General features: G+C 38.0%; 1 protein-coding gene across 6 annotated transcripts in view; it reads left to right on the forward strand.

Moving 5' to 3' along the window:
- LOC147181457 (BAR/IMD domain-containing adapter protein 2-like) overlaps positions 1-21,341 on the forward strand; it is a 73,967-nt gene extending 52,626 nt beyond the window's left edge. Inside the window, exons 7-15 of one of the 6 annotated variants that reach the window (XM_086088286.1) lie at positions 6,430-6,582; positions 10,372-10,614; positions 10,704-10,929; positions 11,221-11,422; positions 11,496-11,564; positions 12,703-12,856; positions 12,987-13,024; positions 18,702-18,744; positions 18,832-21,341. In XM_086088286.1, the coding sequence (XP_085944412.1) occupies positions 6,430-6,582; positions 10,372-10,614; positions 10,704-10,929; positions 11,221-11,422; positions 11,496-11,564; positions 12,703-12,856; positions 12,987-13,024; positions 18,702-18,729 (1,113 nt within the window). In that variant the 3' untranslated portion in view covers positions 18,730-18,744; positions 18,832-21,341. Of the gene's footprint in view, positions 1-6,429; positions 6,583-10,371; positions 10,615-10,703; positions 10,930-11,220; positions 11,423-11,495; positions 11,565-12,702; positions 12,857-12,986; positions 13,025-14,663; positions 18,065-18,701; positions 18,745-18,831 lie in introns of those variants that run through there. The other 5 variants (XM_086088276.1, XM_086088242.1, XM_086088261.1 and 2 more) reach the window with 5 other exon arrangements.
- The last annotated feature ends 2,542 nt before the right edge of the window (positions 21,342-23,883 follow it).

Below are 23,883 nucleotides of genomic sequence, written 5' to 3' on the forward strand. Positions count from 1 at the left end.
CTTAAGTAGCCACCACAGTGTGAATGTGTGAGTGGATGAATAATGGATCCATTCTATTGTAAAGTGTCAGTGAGTGTCTAGAAAAGCGCAATATAAATCCAATGCATTATTATTATTATTACTTGGATTAACTACACTTTTTGGCAGGTAACTGGTAAGTGTAACGGAATACATTTAAAAAGTAATCCTACCAACCCTGCCCGACGCCCCATTCATACATTAGATTTACCGTATTTTCACGTAAGCGCGCCGCTTAACTGAGTGTGGGTGCATTTCCGCGGACACTAGTAATGTGACGTTTTTTGTGACGGTCTTTTGAACAGCTCTTCAATGTGAGAGCCGTTCAATTTTACTCTACTCTACTCTACCCACCTCTGGTTGCGCCACCCGGGATCATTTCACCGCTGCCGTTCATGTTGGTGTTTGCAGAGTCAACACGTAGTCGCAGTCATGCCGTTTACTCGTGTGATGGGTTTTGTTCAATCAACGCTCGTGTGATGGGGTGCACCAAGAGGTCAAAAGTGGCATTGGCAAATCGGAAAACGTTCATCAATTAATGATTGTTCATTTTACCTTAGATACGGTCAAGAAATTGACGTAGCCAAGGACAAGGAATAAGAGTACTGTAATTAATTCCCCATGAACAATCCATAAATGACACCCTCCTAAAAAGTTTACAATTGCTTCTATATGCCACTGGGTGGTGCTAAAACACAATTTTTCTATTAGACAGGCCTTTGGCCCACTTTGTGGCAGCTTATGGCATTTTCAGGTTGGGCACAAAAGTACCAAACAGGTTTTCAACGAATAACGGGGACGGTTAAAAAAAAAAAAAAGGAATAATAATTCATAAGGTATCATCATCATTTCTCATTCAAATGTCATGTGCATAATCTGTTGCACTGTCGTGGTATTATCACTGGACATAGAGAATCAACACAGACGGGGGGGGGGGGGGGGGGGACAAATATTAGCAAGTGCAATATTTGTATTGATATTGTGACAGTAAATTAAATGACTTAAATTTTACAACAAAAGCTTCTTTTTTTAACAGTATATGACAACAGCTAGTTAGATTCTAAAAATAATAGGAAAATTAACTAATTTACTGCCATTGACGGTTATAGACGTCAAAAATTAATTTGGACTATTTCTATTAGTTTCACTTTTGTTAACAAGAGTTTGAAAAACTAGAAAAAATGTATTGTACATTTAGAACGGATATAAAATGTGTGATTAATCGGGAGTTAACTAGTGAAGTCATGTGATTAATTGCAATTCAAAATTTGAACCCCCCCCCCCAGCCCCACCGATGGGGGGCGTCAGACGATTAACATTTTTACTTGTAATTAATCGCATGACTTCAATTGTTAACTCGTGATTAATCATAAATTTTATATCTATAAATTCTGGGTTTTCATACTCTTGTTAACAAAAGTGGAAACAAATAAAACTAACTAGAAATACTTGAAATTCATTTTTAATAACCTGCACATTAAATTAGCTAGTTCAAATGTTCAAAAGTAAAGCAGAATGACTAGTCTGTAATACATATATACAATTTCATATTAATTTATTGAATCACTATTTTCCTTGTAACAATCAAAAAGACACTACAAACACATTAAGTTTAATGGGCTGTATTAAAATATACAGTATGTATTTCTTTAATTAAATAAATAAATATAGTGTACTTCCCGCCTTCCCGCCCCCCCGATGAACCTCTCCTTCCCCTTCATACCCACCCAGCCCTTGGAAGGGAGAAAGGCGGTTATTTTTGGTGCGGTGGGGGACACTCGGTAAGTGGTGGAGACTGAGGAAGTTGAATGGGTGAAGAGGGAAGGAAAGGGCGGTGCTCTCTGACTGGCCCTGATCAGACGGACGCATCTGTGCTAAAGTATGAGCTCATCATTCAGGCAATCGTGGGTTGGTTGGGAAAAAATATATATATTTGGATCGTTTATCTTGAGAGTGTCGACTGATGTTATCAGTAGGCGTGTGTGAGAGGAAAAAGTCGACCTAGTTTGGTGACACGCGACCCTGGTGAGGGCCTGATAGATAGATGATGACCCCTAACACACATGGAGGCCAACTTCTTCCTCCTTCACACTCTTCTGTTTCCAGCGTTATCTTTTTCATTCAAATGTTGAAGAAATCCAAGCATAGCCTGGCATTAGAAACGGAAACGGCGTTTTAGCGAACGCCGAGTCTCCCCTGCTTCTCCACCAATGCACTTTGTATCACCATCTCATCAGTCGTATGAAGTCGCTGTGAAAATGTTAAACAGCTCATTATGTGCTACGGTCAAGTGGACCGAGGTTGCCGGCGCAAAGACTGTCGATACAGAAGCCCCCGCGCACACGTTCAATAAACTTCAGTTCAGACGAAGAAGAAAGATTTTATGGGAGATGTCGGTGCGGCGGCTTTTGTTGTTGTTTTTTTCTGTGCGTCCCGGAGCATTTTCGCTGTGCTTCTTTTCACTCCAAAGAGTGTTGAAGATGAAAGAAGAGACGCTCGGCGCTTCAAGGTGCCGGGAAACTCTTTTGAATTGCTACCCAAAAAAATGCTGTGAAATCTCGTAGTTTCCCATTAGTCAGGCGGGCGAATTCCGTAAAAAAAAAAAAGAAAAAAAGGATGGACCTATTTAGCTCTTGAATGCACCTTTTCACTGCAATGCAGTAATCCTCTGTACATTTCAAATCTCAATAATGTTTGTGGTTATCACCTTCATCTGGCAGAATCATCGCATCTGCCTAATTACTAGAAAGAAAGAAAGAACAAAAGCCGTCTTGCTTAAGTTACCAAATACTGCAATACTGTTGAAGTTGTAATTATCCTTTACATTTCTGACGTTACTGTACAGCAAAATCATGTTCAATAACTAATTTAATACAGTAAAGAAATGGCTACTTTATTACACTGTTATCAATTAAAATGGTAGGACACGTCACCAGTAGAGTACCATGTCAAAATCTGCGCTCATGCGGCACGCCCGCTCTCTTGAGGTGACATAACACAAAGTAAGAAAAAAGGCGAGTTTGATCAAAATTCAAGTTTCCAAGAGAGTTATTAGATTCATTTCAACACTTTAAAGTGGTTAATAATGCCTGGAAATAACAGACGGTATCAGGTAAAACCAATAGTATTGATTTGTGTAAATATATCAAATTAACCATATTTAATCCTAAGGCGTTGCGCTGCCTGTCAGCAACAATATATTTTAATAGCAAATTAATTTCAAATCAGAAGTCATAGAAAATTTTGGCAAGCAAATTTACAATTAATGTTAAAAAGGATTTGGTGGAAAGAAATATAATTGTAATATTTGTTAAAGATGAAGATAAAATGCACTTGCCTGCCAAAATCGATCAATCATTTTGGCAAAAAAGATTGGGTAAGCTCACTTTATCTGTTTGAGCGGGTCCTATGATTCGTGTCGAGCTGGATCTTGCCCCTTGTCAGATTTCATTAGAAACTCGTGTCCTTGATCGTCATTAAAAGCAAAGCACTCGCACGTTTTCAACTTCACAATTTAGCCCATTTTCCATCGATTTACATGTCTCGACAAAAGACCAGCGGGGGGAGTCGACGTGTAGCAGCTTCCCTTCTCTGTTGGCGACCTTTCGCACGACGAGACATCCAAGCCGGCATGTAACCCGAAGCGACTTCTTTATAATAGCAGCTTGTGTCTCTGGCCGGGCTTTTCCCTCGCCACTAATTATCTTAGGTTACTTCACTGACCTTAAGAATGCTCGGAGGAATAGGACGCTTGTGTTTTTTCTTGAAAAGAGGATTATTATTGAACTGTACCTTTTTTGTAAAAGTGCGAGAGTAGACAAGGTTGTAACAAAAAAGAAAGTGGCAAAAAAGGAAAGGTCGTCTGCGGGGCTGCGATAATTTTAATAGAGCCTTTTTTCATGCAACCTCGCTCGCTACTGCTGTTAAATGTGCCCACCATGGCATATTTTTTACTTTTTTTCTGCACTGTGTGAGTCATAGCCAAAGTAGAAAAAGTAATTTTATACAGCAGATGGATAAAATCTGTGGGGGGGAATGAATGTTGAAAGATTTTCAACTTGTCGGTGTGTTTCAAAACGTCCCGCCACAACCCAGTGTGACTGCTAGAATGGCGAGCCGGGATGTGAACCAGATTCGAAGCTTTTAATTTGATTGTAACGTGTCGAGCAAGAGCGGAAGCAGGTCAGGCCGCTCCCGGGAGGAAAATTAATTTGTCATCCCGCCGACGCGGCTCGCCGGTTTTGTGGTCGTCATTTGGCAAAGGGCTATTGTTCGTGTTCATTCCGTATCCTTGAGATTATGATGCTCTCCAGTCTGGATGCACCTCCACAGCGGAGAGCCATTTCATTTATTGGATCAGTTTTTGTAGTGGAAAAAAATGAGACATATACTGCAAGTCATTTCAATTTTTTTCACCATTAATGTGACCAATATCCAACTCAATTGTTTTTTTTTTCATCTTTAAGAGGGCTAATAAAATAAGACCCACATAATGTGTGCACGCCCTCATATAGCTTGGGAACTCACGCCCCAGTTATCATGCATATTTGACAACTCTGAGCCATGTTAACTCATTCCCTGCCATTGACGGCTATAGACGTCAAAAATTCATTTGAATTATTTCTATTGGTTTCAAATTTTTCCCACTTTTGTTAACAAGAGTATGAAAACCTAGATTTTTTTAAATATTGTATTAGAACAGATATAAAAAAATATATTAATCGTGAGTTAACTAGTGAAGTCATGCGATTAATTATGATTAAAAATGGTAATCGCCTGACACCCCTAATTTTTAATAATGTTTTCTTTAAAAAAGAAAAAGATTATTAAAAATTGGAAAAAAATTATTACAGTTATTTTATTTATTTATTTAAAAAAAGAAAAGATTATTAAAAATTAGGGGTGTCAGGTGATTAAATCGTAATTAATCGCATGACTAGTTAACTCACAATTAATCACACATTTTATATCTGTTTTAAATGTTCAAAGACATTTTTTTTCTAGGTTTTCATACTCTTGTTAACAAAAGTGGGAAAACATGTTAAACTAATAGAATTAGTTAAAATTCACACGTTTCAAAGTGGCTCTGGATCTTCACCCAGCCAAGCTGCTCGTGTTCTGGACTCAATATTGTCGTGGTAATTAAGTAAATTAGCTCCATGTTATGTAACCATATGTCAAAAGTGCAGAATTGATTGCTTGCAGGCATGTTTTCAAAAATTGGCATTACAAAATGATTGACTTGTTTAATTTCATGCTTGATGGTGCAGAGAGTTTGTACACAAGAAATAAAAAGTACCTTTTTCTAAATATGTGCTCCCTAATCAGTCAGACTCTGAACAAAATCAGCAAAATATCATCCCTCACTGAAAATAACTGACTGTCTGACTCCTAGAGGGCTACATCAACATGACTGACCTTTTTGGGGTCTTGCCGTGAACTTGGCACATGCTATTTTTAGAGCAAAACAAAATACAGCAGGTTGTTGCTCACATGCTGTCTTGCATCCTTAAAGTCACAGCAAACATTTTTACCGAGAATCTACAAAGGAGTGTTTCATACTGTAGGAAGGTCAAGTTAAAGCCATGCATCAATATACATAGAACAATTTTTGCAAAAATGGTGTAACACTTAATCAAAAACACTCATCAAATATAAATATGACATTTTGAGAAACAACATACTCAGAGGAATTCAAGTTTTAATCTGAAAAAAACAAACATTTTACATGAAAATATTCATCTTCCCAGTAAAAGTGTTTATTATTATTTATTATTATTATTATTATTATTAAAATTTGAAGAGGAAAAAAATTTGTAAAAAATATAGCTTTCTTTCCTTAGGAAAGTACAGTATTCCAATATTCAGAAAGAACAAATATTTGGATGAATTATTTATTTTATTTTATGTTTTACAAGAAAAGCACTTAACACATTTATGTGATGGCAATCCCCCAAAAATGTAAAGATGAAATTGCAATATTACTGTTGTCTGTGTGGAAATTTCAATTCACTCATAAAAAAACTTTTTGTTTACAAAATGCATTTTTTCCAGTTTCCATTATGTAAAACTCGATTGGATGCTTTCATTCATTTACAAAAAATGTGTAGAACTCCAGTCAGCTGAAACATTAATGAAACAAAACAACCGATCTGTCAAATGGTGGTATTTTATACTGGCTGGTCACAAAGATTATGCACGGTATAACGGATACGCAAACTGCATGCAAGAGAATTGTTTATAAAAAGAGGTCAGGTTATACAATTTGGAGGCGAGAGAGTCTTGGTTTCTACTAATTACAGTGAATTACTTTCCTTACAAACGCCTACTAATTATTTGTGACAGGCTGCGCTCGTCCTCCTCACAGTGGTGCTGACGCGTTATTGTGTGTGTGCACCTTCTCCCGCGCAGTTCGTGGAGACCATCAGCAGTAAGCAGACCGAGCTGGACAGCTTCATCGCCGAGGGATACAAGACCGCCTTGTCCGAAGAGCGTCGGAGGTACTGCTTCCTGGTGGACCGCCAGTGTGCCGTGGCCAAAAACAGCAGCGCCTACCATGGCAAGGTAGCCGCTCAACACGTGTCTATTGTTACTTGAATTATTGCTTGGTTTGCACTATTAAGGCTTAGGTGGAGGTAAAGGAAGAGTCAATTTATGTCTCCTTATTCTACAAGGCCCAATGGACTATTTTTTGGGCACCACTTGGTGTAGAAATAGATCAATAAGGAGGAAAGAATACAAGAATACCCGAAGTTTGGCTTAAAACAAGCTAACAAAGTGCAATGGGTCTGCACAAGCTAACCTTTAGCTCATTAATGTAGCCTGCCATCACTAGTTAAAATGTAATGCTGCCACAATAGTCAAGGATATACGCAGTCCCCGGTGCGCTTTGACTCGCTTTGTAAAACAAGCGTTGATAAAATAAACACACACAGTTAGCCAGTTAACTGCCAGCCGCTAACCTGAGCAAACAGCCGCCACCTCTAGTTGCATTGGCTGACACGCACGTCACTCTTTACGATAAGATACTACAGTAGAATGGAAGGATGACGACCCCAAGTGGACACTTAATAATAACTGAACCGAACTTGCAGCATCAATAGAAAAAAACGGTAGAATAATCTATTCTAAAAATACTCAATAGCTGCATCCCTGCAGTTGCTCATTTGCTCCCAAAAACATATAAATACGTTCTATTTTAAATATTACCATGCTCCCAAAGATGTATTTATACGTTTTTTGGTTGTTGTTTTTTATGCTAAAGCATACACAAGGCTTTAATGCAGCCTCTGAACTTAAGAGAATGTTTGAAGCAATGGTAGTTATTACAAATACGGCCAGCAGGTGGCAGCAGAGTATATGAGATCAACCAGGGCCATGTTGCAAAAAGGCTCTTTTCCCCAGTGTTTTAAACACATTTGTGAATAATGATGAAACTTAGCTATATTCTAATGCTAATTGCTGCAAAACGGAAATATGCTTTTTCTCCCTGATGAAAGAAGAGACTCTAATCTTTCTATTGGACCTTAGTTCCATGTTTTTATAGCAATAGAACACAGTAATCTGTGGGCCTTGCAAAATCAGTCAAAATACTGTAAAACAACCGGGAGTGAAGGGGGTTGCGTCAGTAAACTATAGCGACATCCAAAACAATAAACCGCTTAGTCTTAACGGTAATAACGAATGATGAAGATGAAGTGAGCAGATGCGCTTTGATTGAGTCCGCTTACTTCTCGTTTCCTCCTGACACTTTTGGAATAAGCATAAAAAACAAAAAAGCAAAGCACGAAGAGTCCATCCTCTGCGTATTTAGTAACCCACCTGCTCAAAGCACATCAAGGAAACGTCTAATTAAAAGTCACGTTAGCTTTAAGTGCTCATATGGGCCTCTTCATTTAAAAAGCCATTATGACTGTCGACAATGGCGGCTGTGATTGTCTGATGTCGTAAATCCACCATTGCACCTTGGAGCATTCGGCCCAAATGCCGAATGGACGTTGGCAGCATGGATACAAATCAAAGCTGGAGTTGATTTTCAAAAATGTATCCGATTTCCCCCCCATCAATGAGGACATTTGAATTAACGAACCTCTTTAATGTAGACATCTGTCTCCCCCGGGATTGCCGCTGGGTGTGAAGTGTCGTGCAGGAAGATGCCACTAGACCAGTGGTGGGCACACTTGGTCCTCGAGGGCCGGAGTCCTTCAGGTTTTGGATGTTTCCCTTCTGCAACACAGCTGATATATGACCAGCTCATCAGCAAGCTCGGCATAAGCTTGGTAACAATCCTGTTGATTGGAATCAGCTGCGTTGCAGCAGGGAAACCTCCAAAACCTGCAGGACGCCGGCCCTTGAGGATCGAGTTTGCCCACCACTGCACTAGACCAACATTGTGTGTGATTGCGCTGCAGCAACAGTCTAGTCATTAATCAGGAGGTGGGCGTGTGCGTGGGACAGCCTGAAAGAAAGCAAACCTCCCCAAGGTATCCCAGTGTCTTTTTATACGTGTGCAATGACAGAGGAAGGAGGACAAATTAACACAAGGAGGGAGCTGTAATAAAGCATGAAAAAAAAAAAAGAATGTTCTGCAAAGATGCGTGCCTGTGAGTTGCTAGCGTGGGTTGCTCGGGTGCCCGTTGGCCCACGCGGGCTGTTTTTATAAGCGTGCAAAGGGTCAAGGATGCACGGCGAGGAGAAACCTTTGTGGACTAAGTGTTTATTTCAGTGACTGCAGTCTTTACCAAGGTTTTCCTTTCTATCACGCGGCAGCTACAGATTGTCTGTTTGGATTCAGTCTCTCAATAATTTAAATTCCGCTCAATTTAACCTAGGACTGCTTAACTTTTGGCTTTGACTCCATCACGCCTGAGACTCTCGTGAGGATAAGCGGTTCAGATATGTCGATTCCTAACAAAACGGCCTCTGCTTTGATGGTCTTTCAGACAGTGTTGTCCGCCTGCTGGACTCTGGCCGTTTAAGTGGCTTCAGCTCTCATCTTAGGCCCTGTCCCAATACTCGCACTTCCACCCTTGTGCGAGTTTGTAGGGTGTCCCAGTTCTTCGAAGTGTACTGTCACCTAGCTATGCCCCGCCCCCTTTGTGCCCTTCTTCTACACTTTGGCGGAGCTGGATGCGTATTACCCACATTTCATTGCGGAGTTGATCAAAATAGTGGAAAAATGGCGGCATTCGATGGTAATTCCTGTGCCTTTGCCAAAAAATGTCTATTCAAGTGCAAGTATCAAAGTATTATTTGTTTTATCATTTGTATAATTTAATTTTAATCGTTAATAGTTTAACGTCACCTACATATTTTGACCTAGTGCAGTTGCTGTACTTGACGACCTTGTGCGCATGCGCCGCAGATCAGGCAAGGGCCGCAAATGAATGTTTGGCAAATCCAGGTGTGGATCCATTGCTGCCGTCGACTGGGCTTTTTACTTTTGTACTACTTCGCTGCAGTTTTGGTATGATTTTAAACAGCAAAATTGCCAAAACAACAAACGCTGACGCAATTTTTGAAGACTCAATTCGAAGTTTGCGACATCTCACGCACTGTCCCAATTCTACAATTTTCTCACGCTTATAACCTGCGCTCTCCAACACTTTGTGCGCCTCTATTAAGTGAACACTCGATTGAAGAGCGTAGGGTGTAGTGTGGGTATTGAGACTGAGCCTTAGTTGATCAAGTCAAGGGTGGAGAAGTTAAAATTGATTTGGTCATGTGTGAACACACAGAGCTGAGGAACTGTGAAATATTGAGCCGCATTCACTAGAAAATGTTCCAATCAGATTGGACATGGAAAGGAACCAAAGAAAAGGGGATATTAAAAAAGTTTGCAAATCCATCAACTGATGCAGAGACATCCTTATACGCTATGAAGAAAGGTTTTGGGATCAACGTCTTTCCTTGAGTCACCGATCTCAACTCTTTAGTAGACCATTCATCTATTTTCTACATCTTATCCTGTTCTGGTAAACTGGAAATTATCTGAGGAGACACTGGGTACGAACCAGTGGTACAATCTGGACTGGGTGCCAGAGGACATTTAGAGACCGACAACTCAATCACAAGGAAGATACAGTCGATTGACCGTTACACAATGTATGTTTTTGGACTGCAGAAGCAACCAAGGCAAGCATGGGGAGGAGACAATATGCAGATTTAATCCCAGAATCCAAAATAGTTAACCCTTGCCATTATAATTGTATGCATCCACGTGTATTGGGCCTTTCCTGATAATTGACAAAATTCCCCCACGTTTTAAAATCTTCCAAGAAGAGTTGCTGCTCATCGATTTTCACTTTCTGAAGATGCTATACCCTCAAGTTCACTACTTCCTCATCCTTTCAGGGTAAAGACCTTCTGACCCAGAAGATCCCAGTGTGGCAACAGGCCTGTTCAGACCCCAACAAGCTCCCCGAGAGGGCCGTGCTCCTGGCCCAGCAGATGGGCTCAGCCAGCATGAGCGGCGCGAGCCCCTTGCACACTTCCAAATCCAACCTGGTCATCTCTGACCCCATCCCCGGAGCCCAGCCCCTTCCTGTGCCCCCTGAGCTGGCTGTGTTCATGAGCAGTGGCCTTGGGCACCAGGCGGTGAGTTCACACAACCCTGAAGTCATACTGGGTCCGGGGTTCTTCGTATTCTCATGTGTCACGTTGCCCGCTTTGTTTGTTCAATGCAGAGGCTGATGGGCCCCGAAGGGATGTCCATGGTCAACGGGACAACGGGGGTCCATGGTGAGGAATACTGGACAGATGGAGGGACCCTATCCCAAGTCAGGCCTTCGTCTCCGCAAACCCAGGCGCAGGTGCAGTCCCAGGCTCCGCCTCAGAGACAGGTCAGCGACGTCTACTCCAATACCCTCCCTGTCCGCAGGCCAGGCCCCGCCAAGAACAAGAACCCAGTGGGTAAGATTTCATACACCACTGTCTGACTATAGTAAAGACTAGACTGGCTATAGTAAACTATATGTCATCTTTCTGAACCCTTGAGACCAGCAGGGTAGCATGAACCAACCACTAGGACTTGCTTTTGGGATTAGCCCATTCTTACTGCTTTGACTAAAATCGCTTACAGGCCAAAACATTAGGGGGGTTTAGAGGGTGTCAAGTTAGCAACATCGTTGCAGATTACGGGAATGTCATCATCTCTACCACTCAAAATTGTATTGAGATCACCTCTGCGCACCCTCTGCTCAGGTGAGACACGGACCCTCCCCAGGTCCAGCTCCATGGCAGCAGGCCTGGAGAAGAACGGGCGCTCCCGCGTACAGGCCATCTTCTCGCACGCCGCCGGCGATAACGGCACCCTGCTCAGCTTCTCCGAGGGTGACGTCATCACCCTGCTGGTGCCCGAGGCCCGTGACGGCTGGCACTATGGCGAGAATGAGAAGAACAAAATGTAAAAACGGATGCGTTCGGCACCATTCCGGGCATGTTTGTGCCGTGTTAATAACAATGATTGTTTTAATCAGGCGTGGCTGGTTCCCGTTCTCCTACACACGAGTGCTGCCCGAGACCGACAGCGAGAAGCTGAAAGTGAAGTAAGCAGTGGCGACTCGGACGGTCCAGCAGATGGAGATAGTTTCTTTTTTTCCCTCATTTTGTGTTTTATATTAATTACAGAGCAGTGACTCATTTACGAAAATGCATTTAAATAAACCTGTCATCATCCAAGCAGTGTTGTTGTTGGTGTATTTTCCCTGGTGGGGGTCTGCAGCCTCTTTCACACAGTTTTTGCCTGTGACTTGAACAAATGTATGACGTTAGGCAGCGTCCTGCCTTTCAGCTATCTCTTTTCACAAAGCAAATTCTCAGCTCCACTTCATCTTCTTGAATTCTGTGTTCCACGCAATCAACACAGAACAAAGACCAAAGCAGAAAAAAAAAAGGTGGACAATTCCAGGCTTTAGTAGGCAGTGTGAAAGAGGCTCCTGTCACATCACATCCCTGTCCTGGCTTTCCGCTATTACCTTTCACATAGCCGCTGCTCTGCCTTTGATACTAGTGTACCTCCCACACTGTCAAATTCTCGTATCGATTTAGCCCTCCCAGTTGTGTGTCGATGTTGTTGACGAATAACATGGACTGAAGGGGAAAGGGTGGAATATTCAAGACTGTGTTCCTCTACTTGCAACATTTAAAGGGCTTTAATATGTGTGGCTAGCAATTTGGTCATTGATCTATGGGGCAGTTGCAGTTCCGCTTGTGAACTCTGCCTAGCAACAAGCAACCAGGAAATGTAATCCACACTTTTGTGGGGGTTTGAGCTTGTCAATCGGGCGGGAAAAGCGGGGAGACAAACTCCACCCCCGCCGTGGTTTCTGTCCAGAGTGTAATGTAATTTATTTTATTATTTTTTTGTATACGTGTCAATACATCTGTCTGCCCACACTCACACACCCCACCCCCTCATGACAAGTAATTTTAGTGTGATGCCCCTGCTTGTAAGTCAAGCTATGACTTAAAAAAAAAAAAAGGTGAAGATTCACAAAAAAATTTGACAAAATCTGTCTGGGGTTTAGTAAAGTGGGAGACAAACGACTAAAGAAAGTAAAAGAGTGCAGCCATTGTCCTGTCCTGTAGGTGGTGCCCTACCATTGCTTGCATTTCAAATGACACTTTAGCCCACTCATTAATGGCGACCCATCCTCTGAGGTTTTTCTCCTCCTGTCTGGCCAGCCTGCATCATGGCAAGAGTAGCAGCACGGGCAACCTTTTGGAGAGCGACCAATCCCTGCCCACGCCCGACTACGGCCTGACTGCCCGACTGTTGGCACAGAGTCTGGCGCAGACCCGCCCCAGGCCCTACAGCATGGCAGGCTTTGGCACTCAGGTAAGGGACAAGTCGGCACTAGTAGTCAGTGAAAGTATCTGGCGATGCTTTGTTGCAGTGAAGGCTTTCTTGCTGTGTGCTGACACCTGGTGGCAAGTTAACATCAGATTTGTGTGTGTGTGTCTTTCAGCCTGCTATTGAAGATTATGATAGCCGCTTTGCCACAAGGTAAGCCTTTTTCAGCCTGCGACGTGACTAACCATTTTAAAAATAAAATGATCTCCCGTTTATGGAAGGTTTAATTAAAAGAAGATGACAAACGTGATTCTTTTTAGTTTAAATGCACTACCAAATGACATAATTGTCATCATGTAAAACATTTAGTTTAAATATTTCTAAATATAGCTTTCTTTGTTTAATTTTGTCTAATATTTAATTGGATTCCAATGTGACACCTGACTTGTTTATTCCACATTGGTTAAAAAAAAGTTGTAAAAATATTGCTTGTTTTTAGCTTTATTTCATGGCAGCTGAAATGATTTCGTTTGTGAACTTGAGAGTAATAGTAACAAAAAACATGGCAAAACTGATTATTACATATTAGTATGAAGGGAATAATTATTTTGCATGTGCTTGTATGAATTTCTTAAATTCTTGTATTGAAAAAAAAAAGGGTAATTTAGTAACATACATTTACAAGTTTTTTTTAATTCTTTACAATATGTTCTATACATCCACACTAGTCTAAACACGGCATTCTGTTCATTATTGTGTTTGTGGAATATGAATTAAACAGCAAAAGCCACCTATTTTAATTCATCTCGGCCATTTTGCCACGTGCAGTCGACTGAAAATAAAATCACAGTTGCTCAGGTTACAACCAATCATGGCTCACCTGTGACCTGCTTGGCCGAGTCTTTACTTGAGCACCGAACAACTGTGATGTCATTTTCAGTCGTGCAAAATGGCCACTCCCTGAGATTGATCAAAATGAGTGGACTTTGCTGCTTAACTCATATTCCACAAGCGCAATATTAAACAAAATGCCGTGTTTAGACTAGTGGGACTGCATAGAACATATTATCGATTAATATTATGGATATTTCTCGAAAAACATTTGGGGTTGACTTCCCTTTTCATAAATGTATAAACGAGTAGACTCAATATATTTAAGAATGTGGTTCTCTAAAATAAACTACCGAATTACAAAAAATGAGATGCTATTCATAGATAATTTGGTTTTGACTAGTAATTATCGTTTTTAATAATATAATTAAATATAATAATAATAATATTTGATAAATAACTTCAACTATTTAACCACATTCCACTAGCTTAAAATAAAGGTCTTTATTTGAACAGAGTATTCTTTTTTTTTTTTTTTTTTTTTTTACTCTTCACTGTCCTTTTCTCTTGCATTTTTCACTTTCTTAGTTGTAGCTTTTAAAATGGCGCTCGCACAGAAATAACGCTGTTCTGTGACTGTCCAGTCAGTCAGCGTGTATGTTGTACGTGTTTGGGGAGAAGCCTTATGAGTGTCGTCAAGCTTCACCCATCGCTGCTCGTCAGTCTGGACTGCTGTCATTGTTTTCGCCAATCCCTGTTAAAAATAATAATAATCACAAGCTAATTCACGCTAAGCTAGCATCCCTTGCAGCTGAGATGACTTCATGATTTTCTCATTGGAAAACAAAACTTTGTGATGAGGAAATGTGAAGTCCAGTCATGGCGCTATTTGAAGTTGTAGATGGCAAACAGCGCCCTGCCTTCTCGTGTGTCCTGTCCTGTCCTGTCCGGTGCGTCTCTGTCCATTTCTCTCTCTGAGTGTGTCCGACCTGGCAAGCTTCCTTCTCTCTTTGTTCCACAGTGACAGCCCTGATGGCAAATTGATTTCGACTGTGTGACAACACACATTGTGACAGACGCAGACAGCTGCGGATAGCACAGGGGCCTCGCCCCCCCCCCCCCCCCCTGTCTTTCTCCTCTCCCGCCTCCACACACACTCCTTCACCGAGTGGACGAGGCCGGTCTCATCCCTCCTTTCTGTCCTCTCTTCCTCCCTCGCGTCCGTCCTGGGTGCTGCTGCTGCCTCTCTGCTGCTCTGCTGCTGGCTGCCTGGCGGTGTGGCTGTCGGGACAGTAGCGGTTGGTGGGTGGAGGATTGCGTTGAGAGCCGGGGCGGGGCCTACCTGCTCGGCGTGCAGCGATACGGACTCTGAGCAATGGCAGTCGCGTGTGGAGAGACTGCCCTTGCTCGCCTGCTTTGTCTTTTCCCCCCCACCATGCATGTACACGCGGTTGTGTCTTTTTTTTTTTTTTTGTGGCGCTTAAAGAGGAGGACAACAGGTTCGTGTACCGTACAAGTGCCAAAAGACTTGGAGGGGGGGGGGGGGGGGGGTGCTTCGTGGCCGTCTTAATGATCTTTAATTTGAGCTGGAAAAGCACACATGGGTCAAGTCAAGGCTGTGCAGGGTATATCTGATTGGTCGTGTTTACACTTAATTTATTTTACAGTGGAAAGAGTGAACGCACACCCTTAAGTGCAAGGTTTTTCCCCTCATGTTAAAAAAACAACAACAATATTACCAACATTGTACAGTGGTGCCAAAAGCCAAGGTACAACCCATTGTTCAGTCTTCTTTTTTGTTTTTGCTTTGATTTTGCAAGCAAAAAAACCTAAGCAACCAGCATTTTGGCAAAGCAATAGACAAAAAAAAAAGCTTTGAGCTGTTTATTGCCACTCCATCGCAATGCAAAACAAAGAGAATCACATGATCACATGTACTTAAAACAACCATACAATTAATTCAGCTAGCTTAGTCCTAACACATAATGGGAAATGCCATAAGAAGGCTAATAAATAGCATCTATGTGACGATGTTATAACGAGTTAAGCAGCAACACAATGTAGATTAAATTGAAGCAAAAAAAAGAAAAAGTGAAATTTTATGTATTTACATCATGTTTTATAAAGTGCTATTTTCCTAATTTTAACAAAAAAAAACACATTACAAACATTTTTGTTGAGGTATTTTTGAGTGTGGCTGGAATGGATTAATGGAATTTCCATTGATTCCAGTGGAGAAAGATGATCTGAGATACAAGTGAATTACAAACATAAAATAGAAATAAACTTGTATCTCAAAGCACTGCTTTGAATGGCTAATAGAAAAGTAGCAGTAACAGTGACATCCTTTTTCTTTTCTTTTTTTTTACTTTTTTGGGTGCAGAAGTTTTGATATGATTTATCAGAAAAAGGTAACATTAACATTGGAAAATGTGGTTGTTGTTGTTTTTTTATTAATTAAGTATTATTTGGGAAAGATTGTTATTTAAGAGGGGTGCGTTCACTTTATGTATCCGCTGTATTTCCTGTTTTGGGTGGTTTGGCAGGCGTGTCCAATGCCTTACACACTGTTTAGCCCCCGAAACATGTATTTTTCTGTGCAGGCGAGCTTGAAGAATCTAGCGCGTATCTATCTTCTCGATATCTATATATATGACTTGTTCCTGTCCGTCCACCGAATTGCACTGTATTCTTCTTTTGATGACCGCTGCAATGAATTTCTTTGGAGTAGCCCGCCACTCATTGAATTTGGTCTTCTTTGTGCAAATGGTCCGCCTTGGATAACCGCTGTGAGTTTGTGGAAGATGAGCAGCCATGTTTTCTATTGATTTCCTTTGCAGCTCGCTCTCAGTGTTTTTTCTGATTGTACTTCCCGGAGTGGCTCTGTACTTTCTTTCTTTTCTTCCTTTCCTCTCAAACAATTGTTGTCCTTGTACAAAAAGACTGATTAGTTGTTTTATCTTATGCATGCCGTGGAGGGATATCAGATCATGTGATTTCAGAAAAACAGACCCTGAATGTATGGTGACTTTTTACAAAAGGTATTCTAAATAAAACATATCTCTATATATTAATAAATCGTCCTGTGTGGCGGGAAATCTGTTCTTTGCGTATTTTCCTAAGCTCCATTTGGAACAGGTTACGTTCTTAAGTGTTTTCTGTTGACCGCCACCTATCCCGGCATGCGTCTGTGACCTTTGACCCTGCTCCTTACGGATTCCTCAGCATACCCGTGTTGCCGTTTGTGTGTGTGTGTGTGTGTGTGTGTGTGTGTGTGTGTTTGTGATGTACGGTATGACTGCTGCCTGCTTATTGACTTTTCAAGCATTTGGTTTATGCTTTTATGTTTTGTGTGATGAAACACACACGCAATTTCCAAACACTTGACAATGACTGTCACTACTCACAGCATGTGACGCATGATTTGTTGTACCTCTTTTGTTCCCCCACCCCGTTCAGTTGGACTGTTACAGTGCAACCTCAGGTGGAACGCAATTCATTGGTAAAAATGATTTGTTCCAGGGTCAAACTGTAGCTGTCATTTAAAAAAAGAAAAAAAAACTACTTAACTCATAACTATATAACTCATCACTGCCATAAATCTATATAAAAAAAAAAGGTTGTTAAAAATTAGGGGTGACAGGCGATTAACATTTTTAATTGTAATTAATCGCATGACTTCACTTGTTAACTCACAATTAATCACATTTTATATCTGTTCTAAATGTACAAAAAAAAATTCTAGGTTTTCATACTCTTGTTAACAAAAGTGGAAAAAAAATTTAAACTAATAGAAATAGTTGAAATTAATTGTTGACGTTTATAGCCGTCAATGGCAGTGATTGAGTTAAAAGGGAGTTTGCAATAATAATTAAAAAATATATATTTTTTTGTCATATTTGTTAAAACAGTCATTATGTGTTGATGGTCTTACACAAAAAATAAGATATGTGACACAATCAAGTCATCTCTGACTCCATCTTGTGCCTCTAGTACGATACACAAGAAGCTCATCTCAGCACAACTTTATTTATAGAACGCTTAATAATACAGTAGACCCCTGAAAATATGTGTAAAATTGACACCCTTTAAAATGCATTGGAGGCACCAAAAAAAAAAAAAAATATATATTTTTTTATAATATATATTTTAAAAAAAACAGAAAAACATTAAAAATTGTTGGGGGCACCCCCCCCCCCCCCCTACAAATAATTGTTATTTGTATTTTTTTATGGAGATTGAAAACAAATTTGAGGGGGGTGCAATCTGTAAATATGCAAATTTGCAGGTGCCAAAGGAAACTCTTGCAGTGGCTCTTCTTCATAGTCCTGATGTGGGCCGCCTGCAATTCCATCAGCAGCCTGTTGGTGGTATCAAGGTCTAGCCAGAGCCATATATAGCATGTGTCCAAATTCACAAGGCTGGGTCCGAATTTGTCGGCTGCGTGACGTCACTCCCGGCGCGACTCGACAGCACGCACGGACTTATGAATGGATTGTCAATGTCGCTTGTCGGTAGCGCATTGACCCGCACGCCATTCATGTGTAAGTCTGTGCGTGTTGTCGAGTCGCGCCGGGAGTGACGTCATGCAGCCGACAAACTCGACCTTCGGAGGAGCCAGTCTTGTGAGTTTGGACACAGGCATAGCTGTGATTGGTCAACTGCTGGTCACATGACAAACGGACGCCATCTTGTTACCCTGCTGAAACCGAGTTAGTCAAACTCTATATATACGGTTTGGGGTCTAGCAAGTTGTCATTAGATTCCCCAGAGGGGAGGAAGAAGGGCCGTATGCTCGTGTGTACAGTAAATAAAAGTGTATTCATGGCTCAAATCTGACCCAGGAACAACTTATTTGCCATATTTCCTGTGAAGAAAAAGTTGACCCATTTGAACAAAAAATCGAATAAAATCCACCATTGATGTTGCACTGTATTGCTATCATTGTCATGATTTAGTTATGTTCATCTGGCAGCAGACTAACGAGCAGTGTGGTCACTAAACATGACCCAATGCATGAATGAACCATTCAAATGCCAAGGTTGTCTTATCCTTCCAGTTTGGGTCCAGAGTTGTCCCGCTTCTGAGGGAACAGGACCTCCGTAAGTCCAATGCCTCCGCCAGCCTTCACTTTTTTTTGTTTCTTCTTTTTTTAAATTAATCTTCCTGCTTCCCTCCATGGCTGACAGGCTCCAGTTAGGGTGCTGCAAGTTTTTGGCAAGGCAACATTTGCTTCTATCTCATTTTTCAGTTTTGTGCTTAACCCTGCATGCTTGTCTATTTGATTTATTTATTTTTCTAACATTTTGGTGCCACATGCTTGCTAACATGAGTAGAAGGCTTGGGAAGACACACGGTGGTTTCGGCTGCTACATAGGTTAGGTTAATAATTGGATGATTTCCCTCACTGTTGACATTGCTCGCACATCCCTGTCCTTTCCTCTCCCCACAGTGACCGCTCCATGGAGTTCTACCGCCGACCCACCTTCACTGACGACCGATCTGCCACCATCTTCTACTAGCGGCCTGCAGTACCGTTTTCAGCCGTTAGAGAGCCCGTCTTTTTGTGCAGGAACGTAAGAGGGGGTGAAAAGCTGAACGAGTTGTTGATGTTAACATAATCCATTAATTTCATGAGGTACAATAAAGTTAACATTCTGAGAATAAAGACAAAATACAACGGAAAAGAATCGTCAGTGTCAATTTTATGACAAAGTCAAATTAATAAGAATTTTGTCATAATGTTGACAGGAAAATACAACTTTCTTGTAATTTTGTCATTTCTTTTTTTTCTTTTGTCATACAGAAGCAGGAAAAGGTCAAAGTTGAAAGAATAGTTTTCTTAACATTAATTGCATTGCAAGAATGTCAGGTCCATTAAACAAAAAAAGGTGCAATAATATGAGAGTAAATTCATAATATTAAAAGAAAATGTTTTATTTGAATAAGATTCACGTCTGTTTTATGGCAATTAAGTTGTGATATTCCCCAAAATATACATTAACATGACTTTGACTATTCTCGTAATTGTACCACAAAATAACACTTTTATTTTGTCACAGAAACAGAAAAAGGGCCAACGTTGAAGCAGTGCTACTTAATATCTGCATTAATTACATGAAAGACCAAGTTTGTAATATTACAAGACCGCTATAATGTTACAAGAATAAGTGTCGTGCTGCGAAAAACAAGTGGAAACTTTACAAAAATTATGTCTTCATAAACCGGGAAAAAGTATGAAGAATCTACAACTTTTTAAGAAAACTTTTTTTATTCTTAAAAGATTGTGATTTTTTTCCCCACATAATTTACAAATAAATATATTTCCGTAATATTATAATTATATTCTTGTAACAAAACTTTTTCCCGGTGATATTTGTTTTTCACCCCATAAAAAAAATAACTGGCTTTGTTCTCATGATAGAGCCTCTTTTTTTTTTGTCATCAATTCATCAACAATGCTGCCGCATAGTTCCGCTTCTACTGTGGAGTTTCTCTCACGTGACACTGTAAATCTTTATTGTTATTATTGATAATAAAGAGCAGCAGCAATGAACTTAACATGTTGATAGTTTGCATAAGCGAGACAGAAAATTAGTGGGAAGGGTGGGAAACAATATTGTCATCACTCATGATTGAGAAACGATAATGTCGCTGTTTAATGTCAAAATGTTTGCAAATTTCGCACTTTTTACTGGGCAAATTTCTGCATTCTCAACAAACAATGAAAAATATGTTTTTGATGTCCGTTACAGCAAATTGACCTAATTGCGAATTTTTGGTTACTATATAAACATTATTGTGTCTGTTGTGTTTTTTTTGTTGTGTGTTTTTGTTTTTTGTTTTAGCAACGCTGTCGCTTAATCTTTTTATTTTAGAAAAACAAATTCATGACAATTATAAGGGCATGTAATTTTTTTTGCATATTTTCTTTTTTCAGCTTCGATAATGGTAATATCGCGGTACTACTGTGAGCTAATCCCATCCTTTGTAAATCAGAGTTCTCGCTGCGATATGCCGTGGCCAGAACGTCGTTTGGTTAAATAAGATTGTGCTTATGTTCCAATAGTTTCTAGTTGCATATCCAGATTAATGTGGGAATTGTGCCTTCCACTTTTTTTGTTAGTTAAATTTTTTTATTATTGTAGTTATTTTGCTTTTTATGTAAAGCTAACTTTTGGCAATTTCACCAACTTATGGCTTTACAGGAATGCTCCTTCTCTTCTGTTTTTAATATAAATGATATCCAATCTGCCGGATAGAAGTGAGGTGACATTTCAATGCATACATAAAGGAATTCTTTTATTATCCTTATTAGCTTTGAGGGAGTGGTAGCTAATCTGATAAGGCGCAGTATTAATATCGTTTTTGGTCATTGGTTTTCAGTATTACTCATCTGGGATGTGAAGCTGAAAGCCTGTGCAGGTCAAAATGAGGAAAAATACAACTCAAGATACTGAATGGTATGAATGAGCTTATAGGACTGTCAAATGAAAATAAAGAATTAGTGGATGATGAGTGCTTTACACTGAGAGCTTCACGAATCAGGCTTTTATTGTCATTTGGGAAGCAAGTTCTTTGGGTTTTTTTTACTTTTGATATAGCTTTCACTTCGTTTCCCACTTTTCTGTCCGTTTGTATTATATCTGTTCTGTACAGAAAGCACATAAATTATCAAAATAAATCCCCATGGACACGTTTCAAATTGTTATGTTTTTATAGTATGGTTTTCTCCAATCTTTTACGTGTTTTAATTGTATTTACATTGTTATCTTTAGCAGTCTGAAATTGACTTGAAAATGTTCTTCCTTTATTCCCATTTCGTTTCAAGGATCATTCATCTGAAGTCATTTGATTGTCAGGCCATTGGCAAGGGAATCATACGTCCATATTGACAAATGTAAGATTTCACATGCTGATGTCCTCATATCAAACTTAATGATACCTCAAACAATTAAACAGTACTGTATATACATATAGCAAGTCTAAAGTGACTTTCAGGTCCTTAGTCAAACTCAGTCAACATGATTCCCAAAACGAAGTCAGAATACTGTATTACTAGAATGATGTTGTTATAATGAAATTAGGTACTTGTAGTTGTATGAGGTAAAAAAAAATAATTGAACTATAGAAATGAAATGATTGCTATGACAAAGTCATGATAACATAATTCATAATAAAGTGATGTTACAAGAATTTAGAAAAACGGAGAGGAAAAAGTCAGATTTCGCTGATAAGTCATTTTTTTTTACATTCACTTGTTATATTGCCAAGTTTAATAATATATGTATAAATATATACATGTATGTATGTTTATATATACACATATATATATATGTATATATATATGTATATACGTATATATATATATATATATGTATATACGTATATATATATATATATGTATATACGTATATATATGTATATACGTATATATATGTATATATATGTATATACGTATATGTATGTATATATATGTATATACGTATATGTATGTATATATATGTATATACGTATATATATATACATATACGTGTATGTATATATATATACGTATATGTATGTATATATATATACGTATATGTATGTATATATATATACGTATATGTATATATATATACGTATATGTATGTATATATATATACGTATATGTATATATATATATATATACGTGTATGTATATATATATATACGTATATGTATATATATATATACGTATATGTATATATATATGTGTATATATATGTATATATATATATACGTATATGTATATATATATGTGTATATATATGTATATATACGTATATGTATATATGTGTATATATATATATGTGTATATATATATAGGTGTATGTATATATATATGTATACATGTATGTATGTTTATATATATATACATACATATACGTATATGTGTATATATATATACGTATATGTATATATATATGTATATATATATATGTGTATATATATGTATATATATATATGTGTATATATATGTGTATATATATATGTGTATATATATATATGTATATAGATGTATGTATATATATGTATACATGTATGTATGTTTATATATATATATGTATATATATATATGCATATATGTATACATGTATGTATGTTTATATATATATATGTATATATATATATGCATATATGTATACATGTATGTATGTTTATATATATATATGTATATATATATATGCATATATGTATACATGTATGTATGTTTATATATATGTATGTATGTTTATATATATGTATGTATGTTTATATATATATATGTATATATATATATGTGTATATATATATATGTATATATATATATATATATATATGTGTATATATATATGTATATAGATGTATGTATGTATATATATGTATACATGTATGTATGTATATATATGTATACATGTATGTATGTATATATATGTATACATGTATGTATGTTTATATATATATACGTATATGTATATATATATATACATATATATGTATATATATAAACATACATACGTATATGTATATATATACGTATATATATATATACGTATATATATATATATACGTATATATACGTATATATATATATATATACGTATATATATATATATATATATACGTATATATATATACGTATATATACGTATATATATATATACGTATATATATATATATATATATACGTATATATATATACGTATATATACGTATATATATATATACGTATATATATATATATACATATACGTATATGTATATATATATACGTATATGTATATATATATACGTATATGTGTATATATATATACGTATATGTGTATATATATATACGTATATGTATATATATATACGTATATGTATATATATATACGTATATGTATATATATATATATACGTATATGTATATATATATATGTATACGTATATGTATATATATATATATATATATACGTATATGTATATATATATACGTATATGTATATATATACGTATATAATTATATGTATATATATATATATACACGTATATGTATATATATACGTATATAATTATATATATGCATATATGTGTATATATATCTATATATATACGTACATATATATGTTTATATGTACGTGTATATATATATGCTCTATATATATATTGTATATATATGTTATATTATATGTATATGTGTTTTTTATATTTTGTAATATCATAAATTGGGAGTTTTGAGAGCCCCCATCCAACCCTTT

Source organism: Leptonotus elevatus, chromosome 1 (assembly GCF_054856555.1).
Source record: "Leptonotus elevatus isolate MCC_2025b chromosome 1, RoL_Lele_1.0, whole genome shotgun sequence".
In the NCBI taxonomy this organism is placed as follows: Eukaryota; Metazoa; Chordata; class Actinopteri; order Syngnathiformes; family Syngnathidae; genus Leptonotus; species Leptonotus elevatus.